The 12473-nt window shown below is 62.1% G+C and overlaps 1 protein-coding gene across 1 annotated transcript; it reads right to left on the bottom strand.

Moving 5' to 3' along the window:
* Nucleotides 1–7481: 7481 nt before the first annotated feature.
* EN1 (engrailed homeobox 1) lies at nucleotides 7482–12085 on the bottom strand. Its single transcript, XM_048079696.2, has 2 exons — nucleotides 10739–12085; nucleotides 7482–8372 (listed from the first exon to the last, which is right to left on the bottom strand). The coding sequence occupies exons 1-2, from the start codon at nucleotides 11442–11444 to the stop codon at nucleotides 8056–8058; spliced, it is 1023 nt and encodes a 340-aa protein (XP_047935653.2). The 5' UTR covers nucleotides 11445–12085; the 3' UTR covers nucleotides 7482–8055.
* Nucleotides 12086–12473: the final 388 nt, after the last annotated feature.

Raw genomic sequence — 12473 nt, 5'->3', positions numbered from 1 at the left:
CTGAGCTGAGCTCCCGCTTTACTCAGAGCCACTGCTGCGGGGTCTCCTCTGGGGCCGGCACAGCCCAGTATAGCCCAGCACAGCCCAGCCGTGCCAAATCACTAGAAACCAGCCCTCAATTTCGGACACCGACTCTGAAACCAATTCAGTGCAGGATTTGGGGGGCAGTGGTCAGAGTTAGTGGGTTAAAGGGGACCCGCTGGAGCCTGAATCTTTCCACAGCACTCTGGGATTTACTTTTTTTCAGGAAAAAAAAAAAAATGTATCTGTGCTGCTCAAGTCCCTGGCAAGTTAGAGCTGCCCCTCAGTGAGCGCCCTGCACCTCTCATGGCACACAGGGCTCAGGGCTCCGAAATGGCCTCCGGTGGGGTGACAAGTGCCAGTGCCCCCACCTGTGCAGACGGAAAGGCACAACGTGCAGGAGGACACAGAGAAAGGTGCGAGGCACCAGTGCCTTGCTATCTGCTGGCACTGCTACGCGCCTTTACTTTTTTGCCAAGAGGCTGTTTTATCCCGTCTAGGGCAATATTGAGTCCACTAAGCCATTGCTGCAGCTCAGGCGGTGCTGATTCCCATTTTTAAATTAAAGCTCAGGTGAAAGCTGGCAAATCTGCATGCACGTCAGTTTTGTCTCTGCCTGCGACCGTGCGTGCGTGCACCTCAGCCCAGTGCAACTCCCCTGACCTCGGGGCTGGGGGTTTTTGCTCCTGACAGGCTGGATGTGAATAAAATCATATGGTGCTGTGTTTTCACAGCTCAGCCTTCTGAGTCCCAACCCTCTGCCACTGAAATCAATGGCAAAACTCCCAACTTCTCTAGTTGTATCAGATGAGCTTTGTTCCATGGACTGAAACGATCTAATAGATACCAGGTGTCCTTCATAGAGCCTGTGTGGTCTACAAGTAAGTGGAACATATTTTAAAAAGTCAAATACGAAACAGCTACATCACAGAACCTGTAATAACCCCCAAACTGATATTATTATCTCTGGATGACATGATCAGTTTCTGAAATGTGACTCAGTATGTAGTTATATGATGCATCCCATAACAGACATGTTCTGGGGGAAACTCAGCCGCATGTTACACTGCTACAGAAACAGATCCACATTTATGCCCATTTCCACAAGAAAGCACGGCCCTCGTGTGTTTTTACTTAAGGCAGAGAACCCCAAACAACCTTAAATTAATCCAGAAATCCACTTTAAGTATACGTCTCTGCGTGTAAAAAGACCTACAGAAGTAAAAGGCTGCACGTGAAACCTCCAGGCTGCTGCGCTGACATCCAGCTCCCCTCTTGCTCCAAGCTGTGACCCTGCCCTGTGAGATTCCCTGCCTGCTTTGCCGCAGCCACGGAGCCTCAGCAGCTCCCCCAGTAGCACAGATAGGTGGGGATGATGTGGTCCTATAAATACCCACGCCTGGGCCATGTCAACCATGGGATCCCACACCTCGTAATGGGTGTAGCTGGATAATGGGCAAGATTTTCCTGCTGCTCTCCCTGGTGTGTAGGTGGCCCAGGAGCCTTGCTCGGCTCAGGCAAAACTCAGTGCCCTGCTCTGCACTGACATGAATGGGAATCGCCCTGCCCACTCCAGGGCCTGATCCTGACTCACAGCACCTTCAGAGAGGGACCTCAGTGCAGCTTCTGCTTGGTCTGCCCAGGGGAGGACCAGGGTTTCCACCAGGTATAGTCAGATCAGTAGCCCAGGAACATGTGAATGGGAAGATCCCAAGGAAAAACTCAGGGAACAACAACTAAAAAGATTGTTTTTCCAATCCAATTAAATGTCCTCAGATGTGAAAAGGTCTACCCAGTTCCTACCCAGAAGGATGTCTCCTGGGGCTGCCTGCATGCTGGTGCTTGAGCCTTCTCCTACTTGGCTCTCACCTTGCGCTTCCATGTCTTGGGGCAGCTTCCTTGGCTGTCCCTGGCCACAAAGTTGGCCCAGGGCTCTTGTGGGGAGAAACAGCACCTGACAGATGAGGCACTGGAATCAGGAGGCTTCAAGGCTCTTTTCTCCCCCTCTCTGCCTAAGAGGCAGGAGCAAGCCCCACATCAAGCTTCCCCCCTCCACCAAAAACCCTGATGTTGTCCCCTAAGGGTTGAAGGGCAGAGTGCTCGCCCCCAGCCTGGCCGCACGGGAAGCACCTCCTCAGCTGGGGCCAGGGGCTGCTGCAGGAACCCCCTGGGAGAAAGTATGCAAGGTGTGATGCTCCTAGACTGAATTTTAGGCAGAAAGCCCTCAGCTGACAGCCCTTCTGCAGGCAAAACTGCTGCTGGAGGCAGCTCCTGGAGTCAAAAATGTACAGGTTTAAATGAAATAATAACAAAACAAAACAAAACAAAAGCTATACTGGGCATCAGGAAAACACCCTTTAATGGGGCTCGACCCAATTAGTGTTTCTAAAAATCCAGTGCTATCTTTCTCTAGTCTTATCTTTTAACAGCCATCCTCTTTCATTATGGATTCGTCCCCTTAAGAGGGTTAAGTACTCGTAGTTTTCCAATAAAGATCTTGGAAAGTACGTTCAAGAGTAGCTTATTTTAACATTAATCACATTTAACAAGACTTTTACCAGAGCGGAGAGAACGCGTAACTAATTGTTGGAAGATCTGGTCAAGTTTATTGTAATGGGTAACTGTCGGGCAATTATGATTTATTTATTCTCAGGGAGATAAGGCACGCATTGTTCTCTGCAAGTAGGAAAAAAAAAAAAAAAGGAAAAAAACAACAGGGCTGATCTTAAAGTTATTATTAGTTACTTCCCATGCTCTCTTCACAGCTGAGGGGACCCACTGCAGCACAGACCCCATTCGCTGTCTTCACTCCCGATTTCTGGGTTTAAGCCGCCCCTGGGGGCAGCCGGGGAGGCCGTGCAGGTGCGCTCCCTCCTCTGCTTTTGGGGTTGCTGCCGGGGGGAGACACCGGGCAGGGTCACCGAGCCCCGCTCCCCGCCAGCCCCAGGCCCAGCGCTGGCGGGTGGGGGGGGGGGGCAAAGGAAGGTCTTTTAAATCTGGCGGTCAAAATAAAAAAAATTAAAAAAAAAAAAAAAGGAAGGGGGGGAGAAAAAGGGAAAAAGAAGCGCCCCGTTATTGTACGCTGCTATCCTCGCCCGCCCTGCCGTCGGGGCGGCTTTACCCCCGCCTTTCCCCCGAGCCCTGCGGCTCCAAACAGCCCAAGCGAGGATGAGAAAGGGAAAAAAAAATAAAAAAATAAACCACCACGAAATGCGCCATGTGTCCATGTCCCTGGCATCGCCCCGGCGCGGCGGCTCCTTCCCGGGCTGTCCCCTCCGAGCCCCCCCGGCCGCACCGATGGGGCCGGGCAGATGACACCGGCACCGCCACGGGGCCCAGCCGGCTCGGCTCGGCTCGGCTTGGCCCGGCTCGGCTTGGCCCGGCTCGGCAGTCCCGTCCCCTTTACCCGTACCCCCCCCGTCCCCCCCCCCCGCCGCCCCGACGGCCGGGCTGCGCCCGCCGCTCCCAAAGTTTTATTCGGCCCCTCGTTCCTCGCTGCTCACCTGGTGCAGGAAAGGTCAGAGCTCAGAGAAAATGACTCCCGCTTCCAGCAAACCTGCCTCACCGACTTACTCGGCCGGAAGAAATTGCTGCACCACCTCGTTTACACACACTCTTTTAAATCAGTTTCGAAGCCATTTGGTGTGGACGGAGCACAAGGACGCGCCTTACGCGCTGCAGTCCGACAGCCAGCCCGAGACGGCGGCTCGGATGCTCCGTGTCCAGCTTCCCAGCACGGGGAAAGTTACAGATTTAATTTATTTATTTTTCTCGGCTCGGCACTTGTAACCCTTCTCCCCGAATTTCAGCCCTTCGCCATCTGGCAAAGCTTTTCCCAAACGGTTTTGCATTTACTCGGAAACCGTTCGAGTCGTGGTTTTAAACCGCCCCGCAGCTCTGCCTTTATTTCTTGTCAGGCAAAATCGAGTCGAATCGAATCGGTTTCACCCATACGAAGCCGGAGCCCCGGGGGAGGCTCCGGGCCGTGCCCCCTGCTCCGGGACGCCCCCCCCCCCCCCCCTCGGGGCAAGCGCCCTGCCGGGAGCCCCCCGCCGCTGCTCCCCGAGACCTCGCGGGCGGCTTCGGGGGGGCAACACCGACCCCTGCAGCCCCCCCTTACCCCCCCCCCCCCCAAGCCGTCGAGGGCTCCAGACAAACAAATATCAGCGCCGGCTCGGCGGGCAGAGCTCCTACCTCCACTTAGGCACTTGTTAGCGCTGCCTCGGACCTGACTCGACGGGGAGGGAGAGGAGCAGCGCTTGCTAATATTCCCTGTAAACCACCGTGGGATTCACTCTCTTAATCCCGGCGTGGCCTCGGGACCCCCGGGGGCGGCATGGAGGGAGCCGGGGGGGGCAGCTCCGAGCCCCCCGAGCCTCCCCGCGGCCCCGCGCCGTCGGTGCCCCGGGCAGCGCCGCTCCCCCGACGGGCCCGAGCCGGGGGCCCCCCGCACCCACGGCCCTCCAAGCAGAGAGGGGAGGGGAAGAGGAGCCCTCTTGTAAAGCTCCCGGCCGTCGGAGCCCTCAAGATAAACATCATTAGAAATCATTGTAATTGGGATTGTGAAATCTGACCTCTGACCCGCCGGGCTACGTGTCACAACCGTGTCCGCTTTGATTCCTCGAAAGGCGGCACAAAGGAACAAGCTCCGTGACAGGAGGCAGCGGGATCTGCGCCCCGGCCCGAGGGGACCGACGGGGGGGACCACGCGTGGCCTGCCCCCCCCACCCCCCCCCCGAGTCTCATCTGCATATGCAAAGCGCTGGGGCGGGGGGAGCCGGGGGGCAGGAGGGGGCCGAGTGGGCTGGGGTCCTGGGAGCGGGGAGAAACGAGCTTCTGGGGGTCCCTCCATGTGCAGGGAGCTGGTTGGGGTGGGGGGGGGCGTCTGCTGGCCATTTGGCTGCGGTCACACCCCCACCGCGGCTCCACAGAGTTGGGGAGGGGGGAAATGACCCTAATTTCCGAAGGCAGGACGGGAAGGACATTCTGCTTTTCCTCCAGGGCTTTTCCGCCCGGGCTTGTATTTTCCCCGACGTGAGGCTTGGGTTTCCCCGGGGCAGGGCGTCCCATTCGCCCCGTCCAGCCCCCAGCCCGCACACCTGCTCCCTGTCCGACGGGGAGTGCAGTGCGGTTCCTGCTCTCAGCCCCTGGCCCCTACCCAGCAGGGAAGGCACCCTCGAGCCCCCCCGGCTGCCCACCGGAGCAACCCCCCCGTGGCTGCCTGTCCAGGAGGTCGGGGGTCGCTCCCGGAGCCTCCTGTCCCCACTGAGGCCAGACCAGGGCCACGCCACCCGGTTCCCCTGGTCCGCTCCGCCCAGCTACGCTCGCAGAGAAATCCTAAAAGCATAATTACATTAAAAAGCCTGATTTGCTTAAATAATCCTCTTTAGGCTGCCTTTAATCTGCTCTATATTCCCCTCGTCGTCTTTATCCCTGCCTTGTCCGGCTCTGCTGAGCCCGACCCCGCGCCCCGGAGCCTTTCCCTGGCTGCAGGTAGGAGCGGGCCGGGGGGGGGGGGACGGCGGGGCAGGGGGAGGCCGGGGCCCCCCACCCTTAATGTCACCCATGGGTGCTGAGCAGGGAAATCGACGCGGGGCCGGCTCCAGGAGCTGCACCCAAACATCTGGAGGCCGCAACTCCAGAGCCCCCCCCGGGTGCGTCATCGCCCCAATTTTCCGCAGAAATGACATTTTCGCCTCTACAGCTCCAGGGAAGCGAGAGGCGGGGGTCAGAGCCGAGAAAAGCAGCGAACTGAATTAAAACGGGCTCTGGGAGGGGGGGCGCAGCCTCTCCGCGTCCCCCCCCGACGGCAGCAAGTGAGGGGGCCGAGGGTCACCTGCCCCTGGACGTGCCCGGCAGTGGGACTGGCACGTCGAAGGAGGTTTTTTTTTTTTTTTTTCCTGTGGGCAGAAGCTTTAAGTTTACGTTTCGATTCCAACGGAAAGGGGAGAGGGAGAAAGAAGCGAAGAACTTTAGATGGCGCTCTACGACGTTTCTTTACAGCCTCCGAGCCCTGCCGGCTCTCCGGCCTGCCGAGAGACCTCGGCGGGCAGAGGAGGGGGCTGGGCGGGGCTGGGGGGGATGCTGTGGGGGGGGTGCCGTCGGGGGGGATGGGGGGGGGGGGGATGCCGTGCGGGGGGGAGATGCCGTGGGGCAGCGTGGGGTGGAGCAGGGGGTGCGGGTGAGGAGGGCGGGGGGCTCCCTCCGGGCAGGGCAGCCCCGGCCTGCGCCTCCAGCCGGGCTGCGGGGTGGCGGCGCTGAGCAGAAATAGTCTGTTTTTTTTTTAAGAAAAAAAAGCAAATAAAAATCTCACAGGCAGCTTCTCCGCTGCCCTGCTGCTCCCCTTCCCCTCTCCTAGGCGGAAAACCCCTGAAACCTCCGGCGGAGCGAGGCCGGGGGGAGCCGCGTACCCGACGGGAGCTGCCCGGCGCTGCCGCTCGCCCACCCCGGCCCCGGCCGTCGGGGGGCTGCGGGAGAGGGGCTCCGGCCTCGGCTTCTAGCCCTGACTCCAGCTCTCCCCATTTCCCCGGGCCTCGGGGGAGGGCTCCAGAGGGGCGAAAAGAAAGAGAGGCGCCACGACGAGCCGACAGGCAGCCCCGTCGGGTGTCGCGGCTCCGTCTGCCCCACCGCTCGGCACCGCGGAGGCCTCGCCCGGTGCCGGCCGCGGGGAGCGGACGCCGAGAGCCCCCCCTTGGCCAGCCGCGACCCCGCGGGGCTCCCACGCGAGACACTCGCGGGGGGCCGAGGCCGACCCTCGACGGCCGAGGACAAAGCGGCGGGCGCGGAGGCACGGCCCGGCCTCGGCCCGCCGGAGCCCGGCGAGAAGCCGAAGCGAAACGGGGCCGGGCGCCGGAGAGGAGCCGGTGGGGGGGGGGGGGGGTCGGCGGGGCACCTTAAAGCCACCGGCATCGCCCCCCCGGCCCCCAGCGGCCGAGGGGAGGAAAGGGCAGGGAGCCGGGAGCGGCCTCGGGAGCCGGGAGCGGCCTCGGGAGCCGTGCCCGGCCTCCGGCCTCCCCGCTGTGCCCGGGGAAGGCTCCGCGGTGGAAATTCAAGATGGGAGCAGAGGAGGTGTCACGCAGCTCCCTCCCCAGCACATCCCCGAGAGCGGAACGGCCGCCCGGCTTCCAGGCGTTTTCCCGCAGGGGCTGGCGATATATTGCCGCGTATATCACACCGCGGGGGGGTGGGGAGGGGGGAGGATTTCTTGGTGAAAAGGGAGGCGCGGGAGGCGAGGCGCGACCGAAATAACCAAAGAGATTTTAAAAAATAAAAATAAAAAAGGTAGGAAAAAAAAAGGAGGGGGGGTGAATATCGAAGGTCTCGGAAGGGTTTAAAAAAGGGGACGACCGGTTTAAAAATTGCTGCACTGATCCATCGAAAACAAAAACTAATTACGCCACCGAAATGGCACCATATACGCAGCGTACTGTGTATGTACATATATATTTATTTTATCTGTATATATATATATATATACACACAAACATCCGTACACTAAAATAAAGAATTACAGCCAGCCTGGATCCTGAACACAGTCTACACTTTATTTCAGACTACAGATTTCTGAACATAATAAAATCTTTGGCTTGTAGCGGCGGGTTCAGTCTCGCAGTCTGTGGATCAGATTTTTATTTTGTTTTTTCCTCGGGAAAAAAAATAAAAAGAGAGACAGAAATTCACACACACACAAAAAAAAAATAAGATCGAACGAAAGATCAGGAAAGTCGGACATTTACTGTAAAGCAAGAGCAACGGACATCGGAAAAGAAAAAAGGAAAGCAAACAAAACGAACAAACGAACAAAAGAGAGGAAGAGAGAGAGAGAAAGGGAGAGAGAAACTGTCCAGCAAATAGAGATCGCTACACATATTTCTTACCTGAAATTAAATATATACAAGGTCATATGCTGTTTGGCTATATAGAGATAATTTTTTTGTAAGCGTTCATATTTTTTTTTCTTAAGTGGAGTCCTTATACTATGGATAGACAATAGATCTGCTTTTAAATAGCACCTGTCCGTGGCTAGGGCTGTCCTCACTCGCTCTCCTCTTTGTCCTGCACGGTGGTGGTGGAGTGGTTGTAGAGTCCCTGGGCCATGAGGTGCAGCGCCAGCCCGTTCTTGATGCCCGTCGCCTTCTTGATCTTGGCGCGCTTGTTCTGGAACCAGATCTTGATCTGGGACTCGTTGAGGCTCAGCTCCTGGGCCAGGCTCTGCCGCCGCTGCTCCGTGATGTACCGGTTGGCCTGGAACTCCGCCTTCAGCCGCTGCAGCTGCTCGGCCGTGAACGCCGTCCGCGGCCGCTTGTCCTCCTTCTCCGTCTTCTTCTTCTTCAGCTTCCTGGTGCGGGGGCCTGCGGGCAGGGCACACACACGCCGCTGGGCAGGGCCCCGCCGCCGCCCGCCGCCCGCCGCCCCCGCCCCGCCGCCCGACGGAAAATGGCCGACGGGGGGGAACCGCGCCGGCACCCCCGGCCCGGCCCCGCCGCCCCGGCCCCGCCAAGGGGAAGAAAGGGAGAGGAGGAGCGGGGAGGCCCGGGGAAACGCGCCCGTCTCTTGCAACGGGCAGGGGGCGAGGGGGGAGAGCCGCCTGCTAGCCCCCCGCCCCGGGCCCGTCGGGGCGCCGCTCTGCCCGCCCCGACGGGGGGGCTCCGGGGCTCCGGGGGGCGGCCGCCGTCCCGGGGCCGGGGTCCCCGCGGCCAGCCCCGGCAGCAGCCGGGGGTCGCCCGGGGCTCCGGTGTTTGGCCGGCCCCGGCGGGCCCCGCACGCCGCCAGCTCGCCGGCCCTGCCCGCCGCGACCCCCGGACACCCAAACCCTAAGGGGGTTCCTTCGCAGCCCCATCCCGCGGGCCGCGCTGGGGCCGGGAGCCGTGCCGTGCCGAGCCGTGCCGTGCCAGCATCCCGGCCCCGAGCACCGGCAGTCCCGGGAGCGGAGAGGGAAGGCGGCCCTGGAGGATGGGGGCTGCGAAAATCCCCTGACAGCTGCCGGGCCCGCAGCCCCCAGCCGGCTGCAGCAGCCGGAGCCCGGCGAGGCCTCCGAGTAGGCCGAAAGCTCTTGTCCCGGTTCAGCCCGGCTTTGCCCCGGCTCGGCGGGGAGCGGGCCGGGGCCCGGCAGCTTTGGGGAGGGGGGAACGAGGCCGGCACCTTGCAGCGGGGGTCGCAGCCCCCGGCCCCTTCAGCCCGCTCGTCCCCGGGGCCGGGAGAAGCCCCGCGGCGGCCGCGGCCGGCTTCCGAGCACAACAAAGAGCGCGGCCGGGCCGAGCCGAGCCGGGCCGGGCCGGGCCGGGCCGAGCAGCCGGGGGATGAGCTGGGGGCTTAAGGGACGACGTGCAAAAATACCCCTCTGCCCGAAGAAAGGGGAGGGAAGGAAATAAAGGCGCAATGCGAGATGCCTGGCGCCCGGCGGGCCTGGGAAGCGGTAATAACGCAGCAGCCGTGGCCGGGCCGGCCGGCGGCGAGGGCAGCCTGACAGCTCTATCACTCCATCAATCAGCGGAGTCAATCAAAAGGGCTTTTCCGAGCTGCGAGTCGCTGGACGTGTCAATAACGGGGGATGGAGGTGGCTCGGCCGGGAGCGGAGCGCTGCCCGCCGGCCCCGGGAGCACCGCGCCGGGCACCGCCGCTTTCCCCGGGTCCCCCGGCCCCGCATTGCCCGGGCCTGGGAAGAGGAACCGGCCCCGGTCCCGGTCCTGGACCCGGTCCCGGTCCCGGTCCCAATCCCTGTCCTGGTCGGTCCCAATCCCGGTCCCGGTCCCGGTCCCGACCCGCGCTGGAGGGTCCCGGGCTGCTGGCCTGGGGTGTGACTGGGGGGCACCCCCTCTCCTCTCCCCTCGCTTTAAAAAATAAAACTAAAAAAACCTGACAACGGAAAACAGTGACCAGCGGGGACAAAACGAGGGGCTGCGGGGTCGCGCCAAGGGGACGGGGCTCGCAGGGGGTGCCCGGCCGGGAGCCCCCCCCCGGGCCGAGCCTCGGCCCCTCCCGGCAGCGGGCAGGGAGCAGCGGCCCCCGCGGCCTATGGAGGCCGAAGGCCCCGAGAAGCAGCCCCTCGGCGACCTGCCCGAAGCCCCTTTTCCTCTCCCCCCCCCCATAACCCCCCCCCTGCACCTCCAGCAGCCGCTCAACATGTGGCTCGGCCAGCCCCCCCCCCCCCGCCACCCAGCCGCCCCTCCGCGGCCACCGGCACCGGGGAAATAAAACCGGGGTGTGTTGGGGGGGGGGGGGGGGGGGAAGAACAAAACAAGCGAGAAGCCAAATCCGCTGCCTTTTTTTTTTTTTTTTTCCCCCTTTTCCCCGCAGCGCTCCCGGCCCAGCGCCGCCGCGGTGCGGCCCCCCCCGGGCTGCAGCGGGAGGGGGGGGGGCGGGGGGGGCGGCCGGGGGCACGGGCAGGGGCTCGCAGCCCCTCTCCGCATCTGAATGCGGCCGAATCGGGGCCCGGCGTCGCATTCAAATTCGGCGACTCGGAATAGGAAGGCGGAGGGGGTTTTGGGGAGGGGGGAGAAGGAGGGGGGGGGGGGGACGGGGACGCGTTTCCTCTCGCCCCGGGTGACCCAGGACCCCCCCCCCCCCCCCCCCCCCGCGCCGCCCCACGCGAGGTCCTCAGCAGGCTGGAAGCCAAAGCAAAGGGGAGGAGGGGGGGGGGGGGGACAGGGGAAGGAGAAGGGGGGGGAGCGACCTTGTCACGATTTTAACAGCTCCCAGATGCTCCGCGCTTCCTTACCCGAGGACGGTCTGTCTGAATACCTAGTGCAGTAGACCCAGGCAGGCCACACCAGCGGCTGTTGCGAGTCGGGCTTTATAACAGGTCCTCCATTATTAGAGCCCATGAGGAGGATGGCGGGGCTGCCGTGCTCCCCGTACTTGGCCGGGTGAGTGTCGCCCCCTTCGCCGGGGGGCTTGGCCGCCCCCGACGCCGCCACCCCCGCCGCGCCGGGGCTGGCTTTGGAGGCGGCGGCGGCGGCGGGCGGCGCGGCCGGGGAGCCGTCGGGCCCGCAGTTCGAGTCCGGGCACAGGAGGGCCGGCGGGTTGGGCGGCCGGGCCAGCAGCGGGTTGATGTTTTCTCTACCTGAGCTCTGCCCTCGGTCTCCATCCCGCTCCCGGCTGCTGCTGCTGCTGCTTCCTCCTCCTCCTCCTCCTCCTCCGCCGCCGCCGCCGCAGCCGCCGGTCGGAGCGGGAGGCTCCTTCTTGCAGCCGAAGTCCGGCCTCAGGATGTTGTCGATGAAAAAGTTGGTGGTGCGCTGAGGGGGCGGCGGGGGAGGCGGCGGGGGGCGGCGGCGGGGAAGGGGCAAGGGGCAGGGGGCGGCGGGGGAGGCGGGCGCGGGGCTGGGGGACACGGGCAAGCTCTCGCCATCGCTGCCGCTGCCGCTGCTCGCCGGGCCGGGCGGCGCCGATTCTCGGTGGCCGTGCCCCTCCGGCGGCTCTTCCATCCTCAGCCCCCGCCACGGAGCTCGCCGCCTTTTTGCCCCCCCCACCCTCCCCCCCACCCACCCGCTTTACGCCCACCCCACTTCGCGGGTGGGTGGTGGGGTGGGGAAAAAAATTTTTTAAATTTCAAAAAAAAAAAAAAAGAAGGCAAAAATAAAAAAAAATAAAAGAGAGAAAAAAAAAAAGAATAAAATCCACTTGTTGGGCTGGAGCTGAGATTTTTTTTTTTTTCTCCCCCTCGCACGGATGGATCCAAAACCGGGAGAGCCACTCGAGGGCTTCTTCCCCCGTTTCTCCCGATCAGCTTATATTTCCATCACCAAAAAAAAAAAAAAAAAAAAAAAGCACCAAAACCGCGTGCAGCCACACAGCGGCCCCCCAAAAACCCGCCCCCCGAAAAAAAAAAAAATTAATAAATAAAATAAAAAAGGACTCAAAATCTGCCCATCTCCCCGCGGCGGCTCCGCGCTGCCCCGGTGTCCGCCGCGCTCTGCCCGAGCCCTTCCCCGCCAGCGTGCTCGGGCTCCGGGAGGAGGGGGGGGGGGGGGGGGGGGGCCGGTTTTTCTTTTTTTTTTTTTCCCCCCTTAATTTTTTTTTTTTTTTTGGCCCCAAAATAAAAAGGCAAATCTCTGACAGCTCCGGTCTTTGCAAGAAACTCTCCCTAAAAAATCCCTCGGCCCCACTTTTTGGGCTCGCACCGGAAGCACGTGAGGCGGCCCCGCACGTGGGGGCGGCCAATGGCGCTCCGCCGCCAACGCCGCCCCCCCCCCCCCCCCCCCCCGCCCCGGAGCCGCGCCGCGACGGGGCGGGGGCGCCCGGGCTCCACGCGTATTTAGGGACACCCCCCCCACCCCGTTAACCCCCCCCCCACAACTTCAACCCCTCTGGGATGAGCGCCTCTTCTGCCCCTTCGCTCGCACACCCCATAATAACAACACCCCCCCCCCCCACCACCACCCCAAAAATAATCCGCGGCGCTCATCCTCCTCCTGTTCATTTTTATTTTTATTTCTCGCTTAGGGGAGGTGGGG

The sequence above is a fragment of the Anser cygnoides genome, chromosome 6 (assembly GCF_040182565.1).
Source record: "Anser cygnoides isolate HZ-2024a breed goose chromosome 6, Taihu_goose_T2T_genome, whole genome shotgun sequence".
In the NCBI taxonomy this organism is placed as follows: Eukaryota; Metazoa; Chordata; class Aves; order Anseriformes; family Anatidae; genus Anser; species Anser cygnoides.
The sequence above is the reverse complement of the archived record's forward strand: the minus strand, read 5'-3'. Positions and strand labels throughout refer to the sequence as shown.